At 37.1% G+C, this 24845-nt stretch overlaps 1 protein-coding gene and 1 pseudogene across 1 annotated transcript; one reads left to right on the top strand and one right to left on the bottom strand.

The window, feature by feature from the left end:
- Positions 1-846: 846 nt before the first annotated feature.
- On the top strand, positions 847-3462 carry LOC145946868 (uncharacterized). Its single transcript, XM_083056620.1, has 3 exons — positions 847-1637; positions 1797-2817; positions 3352-3462. Exons 1-3 carry the CDS (start codon positions 847-849, stop codon positions 3460-3462), a joined length of 1923 nt encoding a protein of 640 aa, XP_082912746.1.
- Positions 3463-3486: 24 nt separating this feature from the next.
- On the bottom strand, positions 3487-24559 carry LOC145946867 (uncharacterized; annotated as a pseudogene).
- Positions 24560-24845: the final 286 nt, after the last annotated feature.

Below are 24845 nucleotides of genomic sequence, written 5' to 3'. Positions count from 1 at the left end.
ATCATTTCGGATATTAACCTTTTATGATAATTTTTCTCACAATCTATAATTTTCGTATTGTCCCAATCAAAAGTGTGTCCTTCGTTTAAAATGTGTTCTGAAACGACTGAATGTCTCGCAGAGTCTAATCTGATGTTATTCTTGTGTTCTTTCAATCTGGTCCCCAATTGTCTTTTTGTCTGTCCAATATAGGATGCATCGCAATCATTGCAATTTATTTTATAAATAACATTTGAGTTCTTAGGACAATCATTTTTATCTTTTTGAACTCTTATAATACTATTTAGCTTCCTAATACAGCGGTATCCCACTTTCATCCACTTAAATCCGCGATTTTCACCGGTACGCGCGGGCTCGACACACATGGCCGAAACGTATTGTCTTCGGCATGTGTCGTCCAGAACCCTTTCGTAGCAATAGAGCGAAACCGCGTGAGATCTCGGATTCCTACTAATTTATTATTTAACCATCTGTACCCACAGGGACTGGAGAGGTCGAAAAATAAAGTTAGTTCTTCTTCGACTTCCACCGCGGACAGACTCTCTGGTTCTAGCGTACGTATCAATAAATATTACAATCATTCTATACGAAGTCGCCTGTTATTATCTTCACTGCTAACATTCGCACCCACATATTGGTGACCCCGACGTGATCTCACATTCGCGCAAACCAGTTAAGTCGAGCCGCGAAACACCGTTTGCAAAATACGTTTACGCGAATCCGAGTGCGAAGTGTAAGTGCGAGTGACCGCGCCGAAAATAAGGAGCCAGTACCGAATAAACGTGTAGTATATGTGTAGGAACAACGCCTGGTGTCGGAGACCTAACCGCTATCGATATCGCTACAATGGCTGACGAGACAACAGCCACACCCGTTGTTGACGCGCGGATCACGAATACGCCAGTCGTAACCGCGACCGCTGCAAACGCGCCGATCACCGCGACGTCGATCGACCGCGTCGCAGTCAAAATTCCACCCTTTTGGGCCCACGACCCCGAGTTATGGTTCCGACAGGTTGAAAGCCAGTTCGCGTTATCGGGCGTAACGAGCGACGAGACCAAATTTTATTACGTATTGGGTAACCTCGAAGCCAGGTATGCTGCGGAGGTCCGCGACATCCTCGTGAATCTCCCGGCAAGCAGAAAATACCAATTCCTCAAGGCGGAGCTCGTTCGTAGACTAGGCACGTCGCAAGAGAGGAAGACACAGCAGCTGCTCGAGCACGAGGAAATGGGGGACAGGAAGCCGTCGCAGTTCCTCCGCCACCTTCGCGGGCTGGCGGGCACGGCCGTTCCAGACAACCTCATACGGACGATTTGGGTCGGGCGACTCCCGGCATCGATGCAAGCCATCCTTGTGACGCAGAAAGAAGCGGGACTGGACAAGATGGCTGAGCTCGCCGACGCTATCGGCGACGCGATTCCCGACAAACGCCACGTAACAGCGACATCAGTCGACTCGATCGAACCAATGTTTGAACGATTAACCATCCTTCTTACTGCTAAAGTTGGAGAGATGTTGAATGGTTTCCGCCAGGAGATCGCAGAAACCAACCACCGCAGCCCAACCCACAACAGCCGAGCGAGAGAGACGCTCCCCGGCCCGGTCTCGTTCTCGTTCTCGCGGCCGCGGCCACGGTAAAGACGGAATGTGCTGGTACCACTGGCGTTTCGGCTCTGACGCGACCAAGTGCGGCGAGTTGCCGTGCGGTTTCCACGCGGGAAACGACCAGGGCGGTCGTTAATAGCGGCAAGCGACCCGTGCCCTTCGTCTCTCCGCCTATTTGTCACGGACAGAGACACAAAGACGCAGTTCCTGGTCGACACGGGCGCCGACCTCTGTGTCTACCCGCGTTCGTTCCTACGAGGACAACGCGAAAAATCGACATACGAACTGACAGCGGCGAACGGCAGTGCCATCGCGACCTACGGGATCATTCCGTTCACGCTCAACCTCGGATTGCGACGGGAGTACAGTTGGAGATTCGTTGTCGCCGATGTATCGAAGCCCATCATTGGGGCGGATTTTCTCGCGTACTATGGGTTATTAGTCGACATCCGCGGTCGCCGCCTTCTCGATCAACTGACTTCACTTACAGCAAGGGGGCACGTGGCGAGATGCGACATTCCCAGCATAAAGACAATTTCCGGAACATCAGTGTACCACGAGCTGTTACAGAAATTCCCTGAGATCACCCGACCGAACGGCGCTCCCATCGAGCCCAAGCACGCGACGCGGCATCATATCCGCACGTCACCAGGTCCTTCCGTCGTCAACAAACCGAGACGCTTACCAACCGAAAAATTGCGGGCGGCCAAAAAAGAATTCGAGACGATGATCCGCCTCGGTACGGCCCGACCGTCAGAGAGCTGCTGGGCGTCGCCTCTGCATATGGTACCGAAGAAAGCCGGGGAAGAATGGAGACCGTGCGGCGACTACCGCGCCCTGAACGCGAGGACCCTACCGGACCTATACCCTGTCCCGCACATCGAAGATTTCGCGCAGGCATTACGGGGTAAAAACATTTTTACGATTGATCTGGTCCGCGCTTACAACCAGATTCCCGTTGCTCCCGAAGATATTGAGAAGACGGCCATAACTACGCCGTTCGAGCTGTTCGAATTTCCTTATATGTCGTTCGAGTTGTGCAATGCCGCGCAGACTTTTCAACGATTCATTGACGAAGTGCTTCGAGGATTAGACTGTTGCTACGCCTACATCGACGATATACTTGTCGCATCAACAACAGAGCAAGAACATCTCAAGCATCTGGAGGCAGTAGAACGACTCAGAAAATACGGAGTCGTCGTCAACCAGGCAAAATGCGTTTTCAAAATGTAATAAATAAAATTATTGTTATATATCTTCAAACTGTACAACGAAACTTTAAAGCCCATTCTACAATTGCGTAAACGTGATTGTAAAGTGGTTGTAAGATGCAGTTGTAAGCCGCTGTTACAGTTTTAAAGTACACAGCTTTGGTTGTAAACGTGGAAGATGAAGTTCGACCATCTCCTACAACGTACTTTAAAACCGTAACAATGGCTTACAACTGCGTCTTACAATCACTTTACAATCACGTTTACGCAATTGTAGAATGGCTTAAGACGTTTTTTACGCTTGTTTTCCTGAAATGAAATTTTCATCAACATATGCACTGGAATAACCTCTCTCTCTCAAAAACCAAGATCACATGTATGTACTTACTCTTTAATTTATTATATAAATCCATTTCAAGCGGCTGAAGGGTGATAGTTATTATATCATTGTTGACTTTAAAAGAAATAGTCAAATCGGTCAAACCTTCTATAATGAATTATAAATTTTTGTATCAAATGGTATCAAATACAGCGGCACAATGCGCCACAAAACCGCACTGAGATGGCACTGAGAATAATGGACGTGTTTAGTTGGGAGTGCAAAAAACTCGCACTTTCAGTGCACTCCGGCAGTGTCGCCTGAACTCGACGAGTTTCAAGTGCGCACTCAGTTCTGCCCAGTGAAAAACGCTATTAGATATACTCCTTCTCTACACATACTTATATAATGACCTTTATCAATACATGAACCATGATGAAGTATAGCATTCATCGTCTTATACGATTGTCCAGCTATTAATACTTTAGTTGTTGGAACAGTACACAAATTTAATTTGTGTGCTGTTTTCATTAATTTATCATCTTGTGAAAATACCATTAAATGAATAACAACTATCTCTCTTGCCAATGTTATTTCATTTTTAAATATTATATCATTTCCAGTACAATGTTCACATGATTCGTTGTGTGATTTATTCCAGTGTGAAAACGTAACATTTAATAAATCATTGAGATTATAACTTTTCTTTTTCAAATTATTAATAGAAATTGAAATAGTAATATTTTTATCAACAGTAATTTTAGTATTACCGCAAGTTTTGCATCGTTTAATAGAAGTAACTTGATGTTCTATCAAATTTCTTATACAATCGTATTTTTTGCAAAGAGTCGTAAGAAAATGAGATGCATTTCGTTTCGCGGTGTTCGAAAAATATTCTCCTAAACATTGTCGTATTGTATATGTATTTAAATTAGACATTCCATATTCATATCGATGCATTAATATACGTAAAACATCTGATTTATTGCAATTAAATAATTGTTGCCTAATGACATTTAAATGTAATAAACATTGCAATACTGCATTTGCATAGCATGAAACTTTGTCTGTATTTTGGAAACCACGTATGATCCAAACAGTATTTCGTCGAACTGTTTGATCTGAACTTGATTTTTGAACAGAAGTAACTATTTTTGGCAACGCCCATAAAACATCTTTTATTTTGCGATTGCGTTCTTTTGACATGGTAATCATTTCTGCGTTTGGATTGTGTAACTGTTTTAAACGATTATATTCAATAATAGCTTTTTCGCTAGCCATTACTGATGAAGGATCGTAATTAAATGTAAGCCTTCTAGAGATGTTACTCGCGATAATGCAACATAAATTTGACCACAACTAAATACAGAGTTACCGATGTCCATAATTGCACTTCGCAAACTTAGTCCTTGGCTTTTATGAATAGTGATACCGTAACTTAGAGATAATGGAAATTGTTTTCTGATAACATACACTCTATCTACCACCTCAAATTTAACACTTACTCTTTCAATTTCATATTCTAAATCTGATGGTAAAAGAAGTTTAACCTTTTCTACGTAATCAGTAGATGTATCTTGTACAATTGAAAATACTTTAGCAATTGTGCCGTTTACAAGACCTAAACTAGCATCGATATTACGTCGAATCATAAATTTTGCTCGAATTTTAATTTTAATTTGTTTCAAAAGTCCAGCTGTTTTAGAATTATCATCATCGTTATTTGATAATACTTTTAATGCTTTCTTTTTTAAATATGGAACACAGTTAATCGTGTCTTCAGCCATTAATAATATTTCTTTGGAGACAATACGACTTAACATTGCATCATTAAGAACATCACACATATTACAAGTAGGTAATAAACAAACAGTGTCCAATGATAAATTATTAATAAAATCACATAACTCATTTAATCTAGATTCGAAAGACTCACCTTTAAAAGATATTTTTCTACTTTCTAAAATTTTACAATCAGATTTTGTCACTAAACCAATACAAATTCGCGACAATAACTCACGGTAAGAATTATCTCCTTGCTGACGCATATTGATTGTCAATTCATCGTAGTCGAATAACGTAGTCCATAAATTAATAGCATTTAAGGAACCAAGATGTTTAGCAATTTTTTTATCTGATAAATGTATAAAGATAGGATCTTCATGTACAGAAGGTAATTGAAGCAAGTATTCGAATAAAAGAATATGACCAAACCAACCATCATCGCAATCACTAGTATCAAATATTTCAGACAATCGTAGATGTATATACATTAAAGTCAAATTAGATATCATTGACACTTCATCAATTACAAAAAGAATAACATCTTTAAAATCTACTCGTAAAAGTTTCAATACATGATCAGATAGTTATCTGTACTTGGGAGTATAACCCTGTTCAACGGGTAATTGAAGCAATCTATGAACTGTCAAACCATCTATATTAAATGCTGCAATACCAGTAGGTGCTGCTACAGCAGTATCTTTGTTAAGATTTTGTTTTATCCAACATTTACATTAGAATAGTCTTGATTAAGAAACTTTTTCCAGTACCACCTTCTCCGGTAACATATAATCATAATACCGATGTATCTGATTCTATAGTATTGATAACTTTATTGAATACTCGTTTTTGATCCATATTTAATTTTGCTATTATTTCAGATACATTAATTTCTCGAATTACTTTATCACTAAGATCTTTAAAATCTTGCATTGCTTCACCAGCCTCTATATTTTGAACACCTATCGGATTTTTAGGATCATCCTGAGACTATTGTTTTTCTAAATTGTCATCTAGATATTGTTGAACTAATTGTTTTGCAGTTTTAAATGCTTTTTGGAATTCTTCTAATCTTTCATGATATTGCAATGCTTCTACAAGATGTAGTTTTACTTTGTGAAACGATTCAGCATAAATATCACATTCATTTCTAAGATCCTCTAATTTTCGCCATGGTTTAAACATAAGCAATAACGCAAAGAAATAATTTTCCGGCTGTGTATTAACATCATATCTATAATGATTTATAAGATATCCACGTTGTCGTCGTTTAATATAATAACCATTATTTATTTTATAATATTCAATATACTTATTTTTCGGTTTGATCTTTGAGATATCATACCATTGTGCAAATTCATAAAGAGACATATTTTCTAATTTATTTGGTCGATGTGGATAATGATTATCTATCAAAAATGGATGAAATATATTCGTAGATTCAGCATCAAGAGCTTCAATTTCTTTAAAACTTTTTAATTTTCTGTATCGTATTTGGTTAACATCTAACCATTTGATAGATGTATTTCGATCAGTTCCATATAAAGGAATACCTAACAATGTATCAGCAGCTTCGAGAGATCCACATTCTCTATTATTTGTAAATCGCAAAGCAATATTCCAAAGATAACTTGCTAATGATTTGTTTTCATTCTTACTAAGGATAGCATCGGACAATTCACTTTTTCCTGCTTTATTCATATATTTAGTAATGTACCAAGTAAGTAGCGATGATTTTTTACCAATAAATTGTATATCCATATTACCTTCCCATGCAGTAAGAAGAACAGGATTATAATCATTTATATTAACTTCATTATCCGTTCGAGGAAGATCATAAAGCCTACTTTTATGTTTTAATTGTTTTCTACCTGCTATCGAAATTGCCACATCTCTCATGTTCAAAGTTTCAGTAACGGGACGAGGAAATCCAAAACGACACCGACGAGTAACTTTACGTCCTACTTTTTTAGAGCGAAGACAATAACCGTTATGTATATGTTGCTGATGCGTATTAACACATCTGTATAATAATGGCAAAATATTTTGATTCAGCATTTTGCAACTTATATGTTGTAAGATAAATTTGGAAACTTCTTCAATAGTAGATTCACCGAAAATAGGTGCATTTTTAATCCAAATTAATAAGTGGAAATGTTGTATACCTCTACCTTGATATTCTCGTCGCCAGAAATAGTGCATTACTTCTCCAATTAGATGATCTTTAGAGCTAATAAAGTCAAGCATTGCTCGAAATTTATTATCGAGAAACCTGGATGTTGATACAGAATCTCTAGCAATAAGTACGCTAACGCATAAGGAAGTTTCATGCCATCCATTTACTTTATGAATATATTCACCTAAATCTTCCCATAACCATTCATTCGGAATAACTGTTAAAAACCATGTCGCAGGCCCATAATGCTGCGTCATACAATTTAAATCACTTCTCGGTTTACGTCAATATTGCTCTGTATTTCGAAGTGTCGAAAATATTGTACTCAGATTAGATTCCAACAATTCTTTCGACATTGCATCTAAATATTCTGCAGCTGTATAACGAACTCGCGGATTAGTTACATTCATTTTATGAAAAATTCCACGACTTAGTTGACGCATATTTGCATCGTTTAATAAATAAAATAAATATTGTTGATTTAATCTGTATTGTGGATGTTTACATGTCAAACGACATTTAATAAATTCATGATCATGTAGTTTGACTGACCTAGTCTCATGTTGTCCATTAATACTAAAAAGATATATATCTGGAAAACACAGCAAATCTAAACATTTTTCACGATTATCCAAAGGCAAATCCTGAATTTTTAACATTTGATATAAACTTGTCGAAGTTTTATTTGCTTTTTTTTCATATAAGGGATAGATAGTATATTGTTCGTAATAGCTATCATTTTCGTCAGTAACCTGAGTTAACATTGCTTTTTGTTGATCTTCTAATATATCTTCTATATCATTTTTTGTCTCTTTTATCGAATTATTTGATAATTCAGATTTGTCATCCAATATTGCTTCTGTATCATTTTCTGTCTCTTCCACTTGGAATACTAAATTTTCTAACTTTTCTAAACATAACTCATTATGATTATTTGGCAATATAATATGAGAGTATAAAGCATTGTTGCGCTTTAACCATGTTAAAGCATCAAATACTTTTTTAACATTAACCATCTCTTCCCAAATAATCTTTGATTTTGTTGGGATACCTCTGACTAATATATATAATTCATGATTAATATTCATAGAATCAGTATTATGACATAATTTATTTAATGTCTCCTGTGATGGAAGTGGTAAATGAAATGTTCTACCTTTAACTTTTTGTATCATTTGCCTATAAGGCAACTTTTTATTCATAACAGTTTCCATTTTGAGAACAGTTTGAAATGCTTTAGCTCTCTGTATAAGAATTCTTTCAAATGTGTTAAGAGATGATATTACTTCGGGCACAACACCTGTGAAGAGATTATTCATGATGCAATATGCAGGTATTAGGCCTTTACGAAATTTGTCTGCACAATAATTACATATACAGGGTGTTTGTTTATAAGTGTCCGAGCAAATATCTCGCAACTGATCAAAGTTACAAGAAAGTTTAATAAGAGAAATTTGCACGGCTTTGAGTCAGCTACAAAGTGCAAGTAAAAAATTTTTTTTTACTCGTGACCTTTTCGAGTTATTAAGGTCAACATAGTTTTTTTAAATGGATATCTATAATTTTTTTGCATATTTACATAGTAGAGATTATTTGCAATCAAAATCATATCTGGTAAAAAATTGCTACTATGCATCGTTTACGAGATAATCGACATCTTTTGTATGTAAGTATTATAGTAACTGGATTCTAAGGATTTTTGAATTTAGATTGATATTCGAAAAGGTGGAAAGACTGAAACAACTTTTTTATGAAACATTTATTAACCCATAAATTGCTCGAAATTTTGCCCATCATGTTCGATACAACATTCGACGCGTTTTATAACATTTCTCATTGTTGATTGCAGCATTTCTGTTGTAATGCCTTCAGCTCTAGTGATCTTATGTCGTAAATCTTCTTCATTTTCAGGAACAGTTGCATAGACAATGTCCTTAATATAACCCCAAAGAATAAAATCGCTTCGAATGCTGTATCGAACATGATGGGCAAAATTTCGAGCAATTTATGGGTCAATAAATGTTTCATAAAAAAGTTGTTTCAGTCTTTCCACCTCTTCAAATATCAATCTAAAAATCCTTAGAATCCAGTTTACTACTTACATACTAAAGATGTCGATTATCTCGTAAACGATGCATACACTGAAAAAAAATATAGTCAAAAGTACTATAATTTCACTATAATTTGTAGTATCCTACGGCGCCAAGCATATAAAATAGTGCTCTTTACTTTAAAAAACATAGTTAATCTAACGTGAAAATATAGTTCGTAAAATCATAATATTTATTTCGTATAACGATATGGTTACGGTTGTCATTACTAAAAATACTGATAAATTTAACATAAGATTGCAAAGTACGAATAACTGTATACTAATAGTAACCCGTATTTATAATAATGGTAATATATATAGTAATAATTTATACTATTATTTATGGTTAAGTGGACAATATTCGAATGGTTCGGACAAAATAATTTTAAAAAGTTAACTCAACAATATTAAAAAGTTCATTTAACATTTTTTTATTGAGATGGATTATACATTTTTTATATAGTTGATTATACAATAATTGAATTACTATACTAATATATTTCTAAAACTTAAAATAAAAATATTGCTTTAAAACAAACTAAAAAAAATTTTTTTTCATACATGTAAAAATCAATTAATATTTCGTACTAATATACATTTATATGTATATTTATATCTTCATGAACATGTAAAAAATAAATTATAACATTTTGTATTAATATTCAAGTACGTGTATATTTCTTAATAGAAAACGCAATGCAAATAATAGAGACCATAGAAAACGCAAAATAAATAAAAAACGTACGTTATGTAATATGATTCCTGACAACATAAATTTTATATACATATGTGTGTGTGTGTGTGTGTGTATACATACATACACATATACATACACATATATCTAGAAAATAAAAACATGTATTTTTAATAACTAATATAAAAATCACAATCTCCTTTTTCAATTAATGTGTATATTTTATGAAATTGTAAAGAATTCATATTTATTGTATGAAATTTATCTGAAATATGTATAGCATACGCCTGATAGTGAATATCAAAATATTTTGTAAACAAATATTTGACATTAGCAGTAAAATCAGAAGGTATACATACTCTGTTACATACATTTGTCGTGGTTTTAAAAATGTCTATAATTTCAACGAATATAGGACATTTATCATCGTCAATATCGAATAAAACGATCGAGCCTCTTGTAAGCGTTACATTTCCAAAGGAAACATTTTTCAATGCAATATTATTTGTACAGTTATTTAATAATACTTTGTTAATAGCATTTAATGAATTATCTTCTGTATATGTGATATATGGTATACCGCCACTTTTTAATGTGATGAAGAAATCGCTTAACATTAATTGATGCTTAACAGCAATACTATAACATATATTTTTTCTGCAAGTAATTGCACGTGCATATTGTTTTAAAGGCCGATGTTTGCCTTCAAATCTCATTGACCATAAAGAACGAAGCGGTCCAATAATTTTCATAATTCGAGGATAGTGTAACATAAAGTGATGCTTAGGTTTCAAAGTTTCCCCAAACAAGTCGATATACAGCATATGATGTTCATTAATTAAGTTTTTTAGTAGATCTGCTGTCGATTCAGTAACACTGTATTGAAGCGTTATAGAAATAATTTTTCATAACAATATAAAAAGTTCCCAGTGTCTATTATGAAAATCAGTTACCAGATCACCGAATATTAAACCAGCATTAAAAAAAAAACTTAGCATTTCTGAAGCCGACATTTTAATGGATTTAGAATGTAATTGTGAATGTGAAATTGTAGGAGGGCGGCTAGATGTGGAATTAAACTTAAAAAACTCTATACGCCAGTTTAAAGTATCTAACGTAAACAATCGTTGTTGCACAATAAAATTATATAAAATATAACCCATTTCATAGACACATACGCCTTCTAATAAATCATGCATGATATCGACACTGTAATTTTCAATGGCGTGAAAACTGTGTAAAATGTTAAATGCACAATTTTCTTTAATACCTGTAATTTGCGTTATTCAATAGTACATCTTCAGCATAATTAATTTTATTGCGTAATGCATTAACATCTTCGCAACATAATTTACGAGAAATATCTTTCTGTATTTTACAAAATCGACAGCAGATATTAGCAGAGAAACTTTCAACAAATCCTAAGATACCATGTAGCCCCAAATTGTCACCAATAATTAATGCTAGGTTAAAATATACTTGAATATTTGAATTTCCTATTACTAATGAAATACCTTCTGTTTCTAAAAGTTGTAACTCTTTGATTATATGTGAATAAATGCGTTGTTTCGGAAATATTTTGCAATCATTTGCATGATACAGTTGTGCGAGGAAAATGTTATTTAATTTTGAGTATAAATCTGATGATAAGCATGGAATTGAAACGTACATTCCGCTTAATTTGTATATACCTGCGTGTGAGCCTAGTGGATTAGCCGTTTCAAAAGCATCTTCATATAAGAATAAGGGGAAAGTTATTTCTTATTTACGATTTTCGATTTCCAAAAAGTAGTTTGTATGATATTGGTAATTCCATTGTTACTATCTTCATTCAATGATGTAATATACTTGCACGTTTTGTTAAATGTATCACCTGTTTCGAAAAAGACTTTAAATACTTTTTGTAATGATATTAGTTGCCCATATACATTTTCAGTTTTCAATGCGTCTTTATTTCTTGTTTCTATAGTTCCAAAGAATATTGGAGTTGGTGCAATATTATATCCAAGATTCGTTAATATTTTATTACGTTTATATTCATTATCAAGATCTTTGAATACATTCTGAAATATTTCGAAATATTCCACTATATATTTTGAATTTGGAGATTCCATAGCAGACATGTGTTTTAAATTGTTAAAGTAGTTTGTGTTAAGAAATGAATATAATATATGCGTAATCCGATCACTTTGTATCCGACTGAGTGTAGCGTCAGATTGTAAAGAAGAAATCATTGCTAGTGCAATCATAAGAAGTTCATTTCGTGCACCTTCAATTTTCGAATGTTCTAATACAACTGTATCATTGCAATCTGATGTGCAATTGTTAGAAATATTGATTTCCGAATTTTGTGTATTTATATTTGATACTGACAACTTCTCAGTATTTATATTTGATACTAGCAGTTTCTCAGTATTTGTTGAAACTTCTTCAAAATGTTTGTAAACCTTCTGATGCTTACGCAATGTTTTATAATCTGAATAAGAACGTCTACAAGCTTCATATGGACAAGTATAAGTTATAGAACTAAGACTTTTTTTTGATGTGCAACCGTAAGATGCAGTTTAAATTTCCTTTTAGATATAATTTTAAGACAAATATTGCATTTAAGCATTTTCACGGATATATATATAAATATACAAAACTATATATTTTTTAAAAATAATATCAATATATATTTACTATGTGTTGAAATAAAACAGCTATAACGTAATTTATTTAATAAGAACGTAAAATTATTTTTATAATTTATTTTGAACTTATTTTAAAGACATTAATTCATTTATATCATGCCAAATTATATCTAAAGAAATAAAATTTCGGGAATATTTTTCGCTGGTAATACAATACACAAATTGTTGTAAAAAATACCATACCCTTTCGCAGTCTACTGGATACTTTGCATCTAGTGCAAAAAAGATTTGAAAACACAGATCTACTGCATTCGGCAAACTTGTCACTGTGTACTTTACATCATTCACAAGAACGTAAAAAGATGTAAGGTTTATAAGCGAACCCACTGCAATCACTGTTGGCTGAAGAGTTAAACCCACAGCTTGAAGTTTCTTTTTTCGTTGTTGTAATACAGATTCTAATTGTGCTATATATTCTACAGAAAATAAAATAATATAACAATTAATTATAATAAATAATTATAATAAATAAATAAATATATAAATAATTATAAATAAATATTCAAATAAATATATAAAATAAATAAATAAATATATTGTTTCGGAATGCGGACGAGAATTTCGCGACTTTCAATGCTTATTGTTAATCGCCGAAAGTTTGGAGAGTTCTCTCGACCATCGAGATCCTCACGCGACGATCACGTGATAATCACGCATCAAAACAACCCCGATCACGTATGATGGGCGTTGAAAGGCTCGTTTTCGCCGTCGATGACAAAATTCCAGTCTCAGTCTTATTCGAGCCACCGATCGACACACTTAACTGTTCGTCTAACCGAGAATACAAGAGTGAATCTATCGATTCGTTGAGAGCTCTCCGTACTATTCTTTAGAAAAGATCAACGCCTAACTATTCGCGGTCGCGATCTGGTCGCTGCATTTCCGATCGTCCTCGAGTCAAGATTTCCGTCGCGTAGAGCCCGAATCCGGGCTCTCCCGAAGATCTCCGTCGCGTCGCGTGCAGCAAAGAGAGACCAGAGTCAAGATCTCCGTTCGTCTACCCTTTCCCGTTTTCTTTTCTTCGTCACCGCCCGGTTCGCATGATTCAAACATTCGAGTGGAAGTGTTACCCTCTTTTCTTGTGAAAATAAAAACTAACCTAGTGAAAAGCTATTAACGACAATTTCTTTCCGATTTTCTCTCTACCTTTATTCCCGATCAGTACTAGTTCCTCTCCGAGTTTCACGCTCTCGCGGATTTAGTCATTGTCCGCGACATTTCTGGTCCTTCGAGCCGGATCGGGATTGAGGACTTTCTTTCCGTTTGAATAATCATTAACATTGAAAGTGGTGATTTCCCACACCGGTCAAGTGATACTTCAACTCAACAGTGCTAATTGTGACCACGATGCCATCCCTCGAAGAGCTGCTTTACAAGCAACGTTCTGTAATTGCGTCAATCACGAACACTATTGCGAGTTTTAAGAAATTAGAGACGGAAAAGAAAACGTATGTATTGATTAAAGCTCGAATTGAGATGACAAAGGAAAGATTTGAACAGTGTCGATCATTGGACGCCAAACTGCGAGTTCTCGTCGACGACGCTACCCTCACATCGCATCCGTATTTCGCCAAACTCGAATTCGCAAAGTGCGAGGACGCCCACGACGCTGCGCTGGATTATCTCTACGAAGCTCTCGATGACGCTTCACCCTCTCCAGGTGCGCTCTCTCCTCAAGTAAGTCGTACATCCGACCTTCCGCCTCACTCGACGCTCAACTTACCGAAGATCACATTGCCGCAATTTGACGGATCATACAAGAAATGGGAGAGCTTCCGCGATAAGTTTACTTCCATGATTATATCCGAAGCTAGTTTATCTAACGTTCAACGATTACATCATTTATTTTCATGCTTAAAAGGCGACGCGAGCGCAGCAATCGATCATTTAGCCGTAACGTCCGAGAATTTTACCGTTGCGTGGGAAACACTCTCGTCTCGATACGAAAACAAAAGACGCTTAATTAGTACACACCTCAATAAACTATTCACACTGCCTACCGTCACCGCGAAATCGGCGCAAGAATTGCGAGCATTGCGAGACAAGCTAAAGTCCGCGATAACTGCACTAAAAAATTTGAAGCGTCCGGTCGATCAATGGAGCGATATTCTTGTATTTCTCTTAACTCAAAAACTCGATAAGTTTTCGAGAGAAGCATGGGAGCTCAAATTAGGCTCCAACACCGATTATCCTACGTACACCGAAATAGATGCGTTCATCGAATCACGTATCCGAGCTCTCGATTCAATAGTACCGTGCGCAACCGAAAAATCAACCGATGTAGCAGCGAAACCAAAAACAAAAATTAAAGCGATCGCGTCACATACCGCTAGCGCAACAAGATTGTCGTGTCAAGTGTGTTCCGCGCAACATCTTTTGTATCAATGTCCCGAATTTCTAAATAAACCACCGGTTCAGCGATATGAATTAATTCGAAAGTTCAAACGATGCATAAATTGTTTTAGCTCGAAACACCAAGCGAAAGAATGTACGAATCAACGTGCGTGTAAACAATGTCAAAAAAGGCATCATACATTACTTCACTTTCCTGAAAGTTCGAAACATTTCGACAATGAGACGTCTTCGCCAACCTTACAAATCGAATCGACGAATTCCGCGGTCACTTCCCATATTGCCACACAACCGACTTTACCAACCCAGCAAATTCTCCTTGCGACTGCTCGACTAAGAGTTTACTCCAATCACGGTCGTTTTCAAAACGTCCGTGCTTTGATTGATCAAGGTTCCGCGTCTTCGTTTATGACAGAGAATTTAGCTCAATTATTACGCATTTCTAAAATACGAACGTCGATCAAAGTAACAGGCATCGGAGAAACGCAAACCTCCGCCCGGCAAGCGGCCGTTATCACGATCACTCCAAGCGCCTCCGAAACCCCTGCCTACTCCACCACCGCGTTAATTCTAAAGTCTCTAACACAATACATGCCTACTCGAGTGAATTCTCAATGCCACTGGTCACATTTGAGCGGTCTCAAATTAGCCGATCCTGATCCTACAGGATCCGATCCCATCGATCTCATTATCGGAGCCGATCTTTTCGGCTCACTAATTTTAGACGGTATTCGTAAAGGCACCGCGAACGAACCAATAGCGCAAAATACCGTGTTTGGATGGATCATTTCCGGGCCGACCGGACAGGCTCAATTCGATAAACAGACTTCGATCGGAGTTCATCATACCTTCGCGAATGAGGATCTCGATTTGACTCTTCGACGCTTCTGGGAGATAGAGGAGGTTCCCCGTACGTCTAAATTAACTCTCGAAGATCAAGCGTGTGAGGAACACTTTCTCCATACGCACGCTCGCGACCGCGAAGGCCGATACATCGTTAGACTGCCCTTTAAAAACGGGCCTCCCATTAACATCGGAGAATCTCGAAACTCAGCTCTTCAACAATACTTTCGTACTGAAAAACGTCTGAAACGGGATCCTTCTAAAGCTGCCACGTACAACGAATTCCTCCAGGATTACGTTGATCGCGGACACATGCAACGAGTACCAGACACCGAACAACCTGATGATCCAACGCAGATTGTTTTCATCCCTCATCACGCCGTCGTCCGTGACAGTAGTACGACAACCAGAGTTCGCGTTGTATTTAACGCCTCGAATCAAACTACCAACGGCACCTCGCTGAACGACCATCTACACGTTGGTCCAAAACTCCAGACGGATCTCGCCGCCGTTATATTGCACTGGCGTTTATACCGGTACGTTTACTCCGCTGATATGGAGAAAATGTACCGGCAGATTCTCGTTGACCAACGCGATTGTGATTACCAAAGAATTCTTTGGCGACCCACTCCAGCCTCTCCTATCCAGGAATATCGCTTGCGGACCGTTACATACGGTACTGGGTCCGCTCCTTATTTAGCATTAAGGGTGATGAATCAACTGACCGTAGACAAAGGGACTTCCTTCCCGCTAGCCGTTACAGTGATCAACCGTCAAGTCTACGTAGATGATTTCATCTTCGGATCCGACGACAAAATTCTCGCGCGACAAACTCGTAATCAAGTTATATCTCTCTTAAAGAAAGGCGGATTCACTCTTCGTAAATGGGCGAGTAACTCCCGCGATCTCCTCGACGATCTCGATCCGAAAATTCACGGCATTGCTCAAAACAGAGAGTTACGCGATGACGAACGTCTCAACATGCTTGGACTCATTTGGAATCCAGATCGCGACGTATTTCAATTCCAGGTGAACACGCTTACAACTCCAGGAGATACAAAAAGAAGAATTCTCTCGGACATCGCTAAACTGTTCGACCCTCTAGGCTGGGCCACTCCTGTCATAATTCGTGCGAAAATTCTAATGCAACAACTATGGGCGTCAAAATGCGACTGGGATGAACCAGTCCCATCGAATTTATTTAACATCTGGAAAACTTACCATGAAAACTTCCCGGAGATCAAAAAAATAACAATTCCTCGCTGGATCCAATGTGGCCATCACTCGTTCGAGCAAGAACTACACGGGTTCGCCGACGCTTCAACAAAAGCTTATGCCGCGGTAGTCTATAGTCGCGTAGTCGCGATGGACGGCACAGTGACAGTGACTATGCTTGCCGCGAAATCTAAAGTCGCTCCGCTCAAAACCATGAGTATCCCTCGCCTCGAATTGTCCGCGGCTCAATTGTTAGCTAGACTCCTTCATTTCATTTGCGAGTCGATGGAAATCAAGAAACCGTCCATTCAGTGTTGGATCGACTCTACTATAACCTTGGCTTGGTTAAATCGGGCCGCCTCTCATTGGAAAACATTCGTCGCTAACCGCGTTGCAGAGATTCATACGTTAGTCCCAACCGCTTCGTGGCGTCACGTGTCAACTAATCAGAATCCCGCCGATTGCGCGTCGCGCGGCATATCTCCCGCCGAACTACCTTCCCATGATCTGTGGTGGTCAGGCCCTGCTTGGCTCACTCAACCACCAGCGCAATGGCCAAACGAAACTGCGCAACCACCATGTACCACTCTCGAGGAACGGACATCTAAACCAGCGCATACGACGACAGTAACGAACCAATGGGACCTATCGCACCGTTATTCGTCTTGGTCTAAATTACTACGAGTGACAGCATATATACAACGATTTATCAATAAGTCACGTCAAAAAAAATCAGAAACGAATTCTAAATCATCAGCCTCACTTGTTCTCTTGAATCAAATCGAATTAACAACCGCCGAGACCTTTTGGATACGATCCATCCAAGCCGATGTTTTTCCTCTCGAATTATCGTCACTATCTAATGCTACTCCGATTCCAAAATCGAGCTCGCTTCTTCCGTTAAATCCGTACCTCGACGATCATCTACTCCTTCGTGTCGGAGGCCGACTTCGTAACGCAAGTATTGCTGAAACTACCCGCCACCCGATAGTACTCAAAGATCATCCATTAGTGCGATTGATCATTCGCGAAACGCATCTGAAATCGCTTCACGCGGGATCCCAGTTAACCCTGTCTCTCCTCCGCAAGAAATATTGGATTCTCCGCGCGCGTTCCGTCGTTCGCGCCGTCCTGTATAAATGCGTCGCTTGCACCCGAGAAAGAGCGTCAATCCCCACCGAGCTCATGGGCGACCTTCCACACGTTCGCGTGAATCGCTCCACACGTTCGCGTGAATCGCTCCACCCGAGCGTTCGTTCATACTGGCGTAGATTACGCTGGTCCCGTTTCGATTCGTACCACGAAAGGCCGAGATCATAAATCATACAAAGGCTATATTTCCGTATTTATTTGCATGACTACCAAAGCTATACATTTAGAGCTAGTTAGCGATTATTCTACCAGCGCCTTCCTTGCTGCATTCCACCGTTTTCGCTCGCGCCGCGGATTGCCGACATCCATCTACTCCGACAACGGAACCACCTTCCAAGGGGCTGACCGCGAGTTGAGACTCGCGGTTAAAAACGCAAATGAACATCACGATTTTATCAACCAACTATCTTCAAAAGGCGTAACGTGGAAATTTATACCCCCTTCCGCCCCGCATTTCGGGGGATTATGGGAGGCCGCGGTGCGGAGCGTAAAATATCATCTAAAACGTTGTATCGGAGCTTATACACTCACTTTCGAGGAGCTTACAACCGTACTTTGTCGCGTCGAAGCCTGCCTAAATTCACGTCCCATCGCTCCTATCTCCGAAAGCCTCGACGATTACGCAGCCTTAACTCCCGGGCACTTTCTCATAGGCGAGCCATTGCTAGCAACCCCGGAGCCCAGCGTTCTCGAAATTGACGAAAGCCGATTATCACGATGGCAATTGTTGCAACGAATTACCGAGAGTTTTTGGAAAGCATGGTCTCATGACTATCTGCTCACCTTGCAGCAAAGACCAAAGTGGAAGGTCGTACGAAAATTGGCGAAAGTCGGACAGCTAGTACTCTTACGAAACGCGCTGGCTCCCCCTTGTCAATGGGAATTAGGCCGCATCATTGCGTGTCACCCGGGAGATGACGGCCTTACTCGTGTCGTTACCGTGAAGACTGCGCGCTCTCAATATAAGCGATCCATTGTAAAAGTGTGCTTTCTCCCGGTTGACATTAATACCGCTACCGGAGAGGATTCCGTCAAGGCGGGCGGATCAGGCGTCCGACCCCCTGATGGATAGCGAAACAAACAAACAAAAAAAACCTAGTGTAATAAGTTGTCCAAAAAAAAAAAAAAATTTTTGTTAGCGTTTGTAAATCTATTGATTGTAACCGATTGATATTATAACTTTCTGTTATCGAATGTAACCATTCGAGGCGGGCGGTGTGTTTCGGAATGCGGACGAGAATTTCGCGACTTTCAATGCTTATTGTTAATCGCCGAAAGTTTGGAGAGTTCTCTCGACCATCGAGATCCTCACGCGACGATCACGTGATAATCACGCATCAAAACAACCCCGATCACGTATGATGGGCGTTGAAAGGCTCGTTTTCGCCGTCGATGACAAAATTCCAGTCTCAGTCTTATTCGAGCCACCGATCGACACACTTAACTGTTCGTCTAACCGAGAATACAAGAGTGAATCTATCGATTCGTTGAGAGCTCTCCGTACTATTCTTTAGAAAAGATCAACGCCTAACTATTCGCGGTCGCGATCTGGTCGCTGCATTTCCGATCGTCCTCGAGTCAAGATTTCCGTCGCGTAGAGCCCGAATCCGGGCTCTCCCGAAGATCTCCGTCGCGTCGCGTGCAGCAAAGAGAGACCAGAGTCAAGATCTCCGTTCGTCTACCCTTTCCCGTTTTCTTTTCTTCGTCACCGCCCGGTTCGCATGATTCAAACATTCGAGTGGAAGTGTTACCCTCTTTTCTTGTGAAAATAAAAACTAACCTAGTGAAAAGCTATTAACGACAATTTCTTTCCGATTTTCTCTCTACCTTTATTCCCGATCAGTACTAGTTCCTCTCCGAGTTTCACGCTCTCGCGGATTTAGTCATTGTCCGCGACATATATAAATAAATATACGAGGGCAGTTCGATAAGTCAATGACTTTTACAAGATATGTCACTCAAATCGCAATCTAATTTTATTTCTGATATTTACCATCTTATTTAAGTATACACACCAAGTTTCAAGTAGATCTGTCAAATAGAAATTTTTTGACAGCGTTCTAAAGCGGATAAGTTTGTGTTTTTTGCTAAAATGGAAAAAAGTGAATTTCGTGTGCTAATAAAACATTACTTTTTGCGTGGAAAAACCATTAAGGAAACTGAAGAAAAGCTAAAAAGTATTATGGGGACTCTGCTCCGTCGCATGGAATGGTTCACAAGTGATTCACTGAATTTCGTTGTGGTCGTACAAGCACGAATGATGCTGAGCGCCCGGGACGTCCGAATGAGGAACAGCTTTCAACTGAAGAAACAGTCAATAAAATCCATGATATTGTATTGGACGACCGTCGAGTGAAGATACGCGAGATAGCCAAGATGGTAAACATCTCAAACGAACGTGTTTTTAATATCTTGCATAAACATTTGGGCATGAAAAAGCTGTCGGCCAGATGGGTGCCGCGCTTGCTCACAATCGACCAAAAACCACAACGAAATTCAGTGAACCATTTGTGAACCATTCCATGCGACGGAGCAGAATCCCCATAATACTTTTTTAGCTTTTCTTCAGTTTCCTTAATGGTTTTTCCACGCAAAAAGTAATGTTTTATTAGCACACGAAATTCACTTTTTTCCATTTTAGCAAAAAACACAAACTTATCCGCTTTAGAACGCTGTCAAAAAATTTCTATTTGACAGATCTACTTGAAACTTGGTGTGTATACTTAAATAAGATGGTAAATATCAGAAATAAAATTAGATTGCGATTTGAGTGCCATATCTTGTAAAAGTCACTGACTTATCGAACTGCCCTCGTATAAAATAAATAAATAAATATAATAAATAAATAATTATTATAAAATAATATGAATTTGAAATACGAATACTAAGATATTTTTTTCAAACATGTTAGAATAAGTTACTTACAGGAATTCGACAGATAAAGCTGTCAGCAACTTCCACTTTAGAAGGTTTCCATTTTTTTTTGTTGCCTGTCTTCACGTGACATGTATTAATTATATAAGGCAAAATAAAAAGACTTAGTACTTCGATTGGTACTTAGTACTTCGATCTGAAATATTAATATAGACATGTGTACACATATTTGTGTGTGTGTTTGTTTTACGCGTAATGTATATACTATACCATGTTTCAGTTCACACAATGCTGGGCATTCTTGTTTTTTTTCAGCTATTTGTATTATATATGGACAAATTTCAGGCCATTTTTTTTTTTAAATAAGCGTATCAATTTCAATTGCAATGCCACAATCAATACGTATCTGTAATAATTGACATTACATTAGAAGAATTTATAATTATATTATACCGCGTTTGCGTGCTCGCATACACACACACACACACACAAATTTTATATGAAATTACCAGTGAGATAGCAATCGAGCTTTTTAAAATAGGATACTCGTTATAATATTCAGCAATCGAAGTCCCTTTCCTCCTTACGTTAAACGTTTCTTCCCACAGCTTTAGAAGATTAGGATCGTCTGACTGAATTGCACGCAATGTAAGCAATGCCTCTTCATAATCAGGGGCTTTCTGGAGTCTTCTCTTCAGTGTCTTCAACAATTGCTTGTTTCTTAATGTATCTTTCTAAATTATTGTATTTGTCTCACAGTTTTCCGTTAGCAAGACGTTTTTGTTTTGCATTACTTGGAATATAATATGTCGATGTTGTTTCATGTTTAAAAACACTGACTATTTCTTCAGCCCATTTCTGAAAATCTGCCGAACTTACTCTACAATCAAATAGAAATAATTAGTGATAAAAAACATACATATACAAACAATTTTATAAGATAGTATCATACTTCATAGATTTACACAGAAGTTTGTCAATAATTAAATGACTTATTTTATTACGGTCTGATGCAGTCAATCGTATTTGTGTTAGAATTTGTCGACCACAACTGGATTCGGCAATTTTTTTAAAGTCTAGATTAAAAATTATAGAATTACATATATATTTTTTTTTACTTGTCTACTTCAAAAATGCGATAAAATTTCAAGAAAATAATTTCAAAGTTTGTATAAAAATATATACTTCTCCACGATTGTCCACGATTGTCCAGGATTCCTTCGAAGAACAGGTACTGACAGTCTCTTCGATGTCACTTGCACTTGTAACCAAGTCCGCTGTAACCAAATCTGTTGAAATTTCCTGCAACGATGATTCATAACTTAACTGATAAGTTAATTATTTCATTTTTAAGTTAATTATAAGTTTATTTTTGCAAATATAGATTAGCACATAAGAATTATCAAGAATAGAAATATCAATTTTATATTTTATGTCTCCTTTGAATTTTTGATACCAAAACTCAAAGAAGACAAAATATAGAATTGATATTTCTATAAACTTGATAATTCTTATTTGCTAATCTATATTTGCAAAAATTATTAATTTCAATAAAAATAAGCCACAGAAAATATAAATTCTTACTGAATTTCTCTTTTTTGAAAGTAATTTTTTTCTATTTTCAAGAAAATGAAACCGTTTTCCAAGAGTGGGTATTAATTTTTTAATCATATGTTCTGGCATATGTAAAAATGCTTGATCATCTATACCCTCATCTAAATAAATGTAAAATCCAACAATTATAATTATAATTATATTTTGGTAACAATAAAAGATTCCAAGGAAAACAGAAAAGTCAAAATGATGTCAATTCTCCTTGGGATTAATAAAATTAATTAACCTTTAAATTTTTGTATGTATTCGGAAAGCCCCCATTCTTCTAATTTTTCCTCGTAAAATGACATTATGCTATAGAAAAAAGTGAAATTCTCACGTTAGTACATTAAACGGCAACGCAAAGTAAAGGACAGCTAATTGAAATAAAGATCTTTAGAATAAAGGATATATGGCCCGGTTATCATGGTTATCATATCTACATATCAAATGTGTCTTAAATGCGTCAGAAAAAAAGTCCTCGCACCATGCAAGTGAATATATATACATATATATTATTTCAATATAACTTACTTGTCTGCACGATGATTCTTGAGATGGATAAATTATGCGTATATTTACACACTGCTTTTATGCGGTATCGTGTTTTGACAGGCACGAGGCACGTACATGCAGGCGGCAATCGTGACACACGGCTCACCCGAAAATAAGATGATGGAGACGTTCGCGGTAAAAACTCTTATAAGGCTAATATTATACATTTGTCGTACGACAAACTGTTTAATCGCATTGATTGACTGCAATATAGAAATTTTCTTGAATCTCTATTATTGTAGCTAATCAATACGTTTAAAAAGTTTGTCGTACGTCGTACGATAGATATAATGGCGGCCTTACATAGGACACGTAATGCGCGTAATGACGCGCAGACAAAAGCTACTAGCCTACAGTGATGCGTGGTGATGCCACTTTTGAAACGCTGTGTTGTCCGATTGTCCGCTGCCAGCATGTATGGAGGGGGCAAAATGGGTATTCCAACTATAATTTTTTTACCATGCAATTATAGTCAATTTTATATACAAGGTCTCGAATTATTACTATATTAATAATTAAATGATTAATAATAATATAGTAACTTTCCATTATTATAGTTGCGATGACTATATTCGAATAATAAAATTATGTACTATTTTTTTCCTTCATTTTTTACTATATAGAGTCGAAATTATTATAATTTATAGTAAAAAGTTTTATTGGTTCTCGGTATCATGCGTATATGGTTTATATTACTAATATTATAGTAGAATTTACTATTAAAATGAGTATTTCAACTATAATTTTTTTACCATGCAATTATAGTCAATTTTATCATCCATTTTATTATCAGTGTAGTAGCAATTTTTTACTAGATATGATTTTGATTGCAAATAACCTCTACTATGTAAATATGCAAAAAATTATAGATATCCATTTAAAAAAACTATGTTGACCTTTATAACTTGAAAAGGTCACGAGTAAAAAAAAATTTTTTTACATGCACTTTGTAGCTGACTCAAAGCCGTGCAAATTTTTCTTATTAAACTTTCTTGTAACTTTGATCAGTTGCGAGATATTTGCTCGGATACTTATAAACAAAACCCTATAAATTCTGCATTAATTTTTTGTTGTTGAATATGTGCCATTAAATCTCTCCAGACTTGAATGTCTATTTGTGCTTGAATATTACTAACTTTTAATACACTTCTTTTATAACACAATCTCTCACATGATACGCAAATATGCCGTGGTGTGTCTTCTGAACGTTTAGTTAAAGCTTTAAATGCTTCATGATATTTAGATAAAATATCATCATCACTCAGAATTGTATCTGTCTGTTGATGTTTGTACATATCTATTTTTTCTTCTGCAGAAGTTACAATTTCGTTTAATGCGTTTAAATCAGCATGAGTTAATGCTTTATCGAGATTTTCGATCTTTCGATAAAAAGCTGTCATTTGATAAATTAAACGCTTAATATATTTTACTTTTGGAAAATGAGGCGATAATAATTGAACTGGAAGAAACATTCCTTTACAAAGTGTTAAATCAATATGACAGCTACGCGTATGACCCAATTTCTCATTTGAGATTTTCATAGTACATTCATGAATGTTTTGTATCAATTCTGGTACATTCTTTAAAGTACATTTATCTATAGTTTGCAGGAACTTTTGATAACGATCAATTAAAGATGGATCAATTTTACATGAAGTATTGCACAACCAAGATTTTGTTTGTGAT

The sequence above is a fragment of the Prenolepis imparis genome, unplaced genomic scaffold (assembly GCF_030444845.1).
Source record: "Prenolepis imparis isolate NDT839.2.m4 unplaced genomic scaffold, iyPreImpa1.0 SCAF_25, whole genome shotgun sequence".
Lineage (NCBI taxonomy): Eukaryota > Metazoa > Arthropoda > Insecta > Hymenoptera > Formicidae > Prenolepis > Prenolepis imparis.
The sequence above is the reverse complement of the archived record's forward strand: the minus strand, read 5'-3'. Positions and strand labels throughout refer to the sequence as shown.

What these genes read in the sequence shown, in the direction of transcription:
- LOC145946868 (XM_083056620.1), top strand. Translation starts at nt 847, where the DNA reads ATGGCTGACGAGACAACAGCCACACCCGTTGTTGACGCGCGGATCACG. An exon ending in TTCTCGCGGCCGCGGCCACG is followed by an intron (nt 1,638 to 1,796) that starts GTAAAGACGGAA and finishes TGTCACGGACAG; the next exon opens with AGACACAAAGACGCAGTTCC. An exon ending in ACGGAGTCGTCGTCAACCAG is followed by an intron (nt 2,818 to 3,351) that starts GCAAAATGCGTT and finishes TATCAAATACAG; the next exon opens with CGGCACAATGCGCCACAAAA.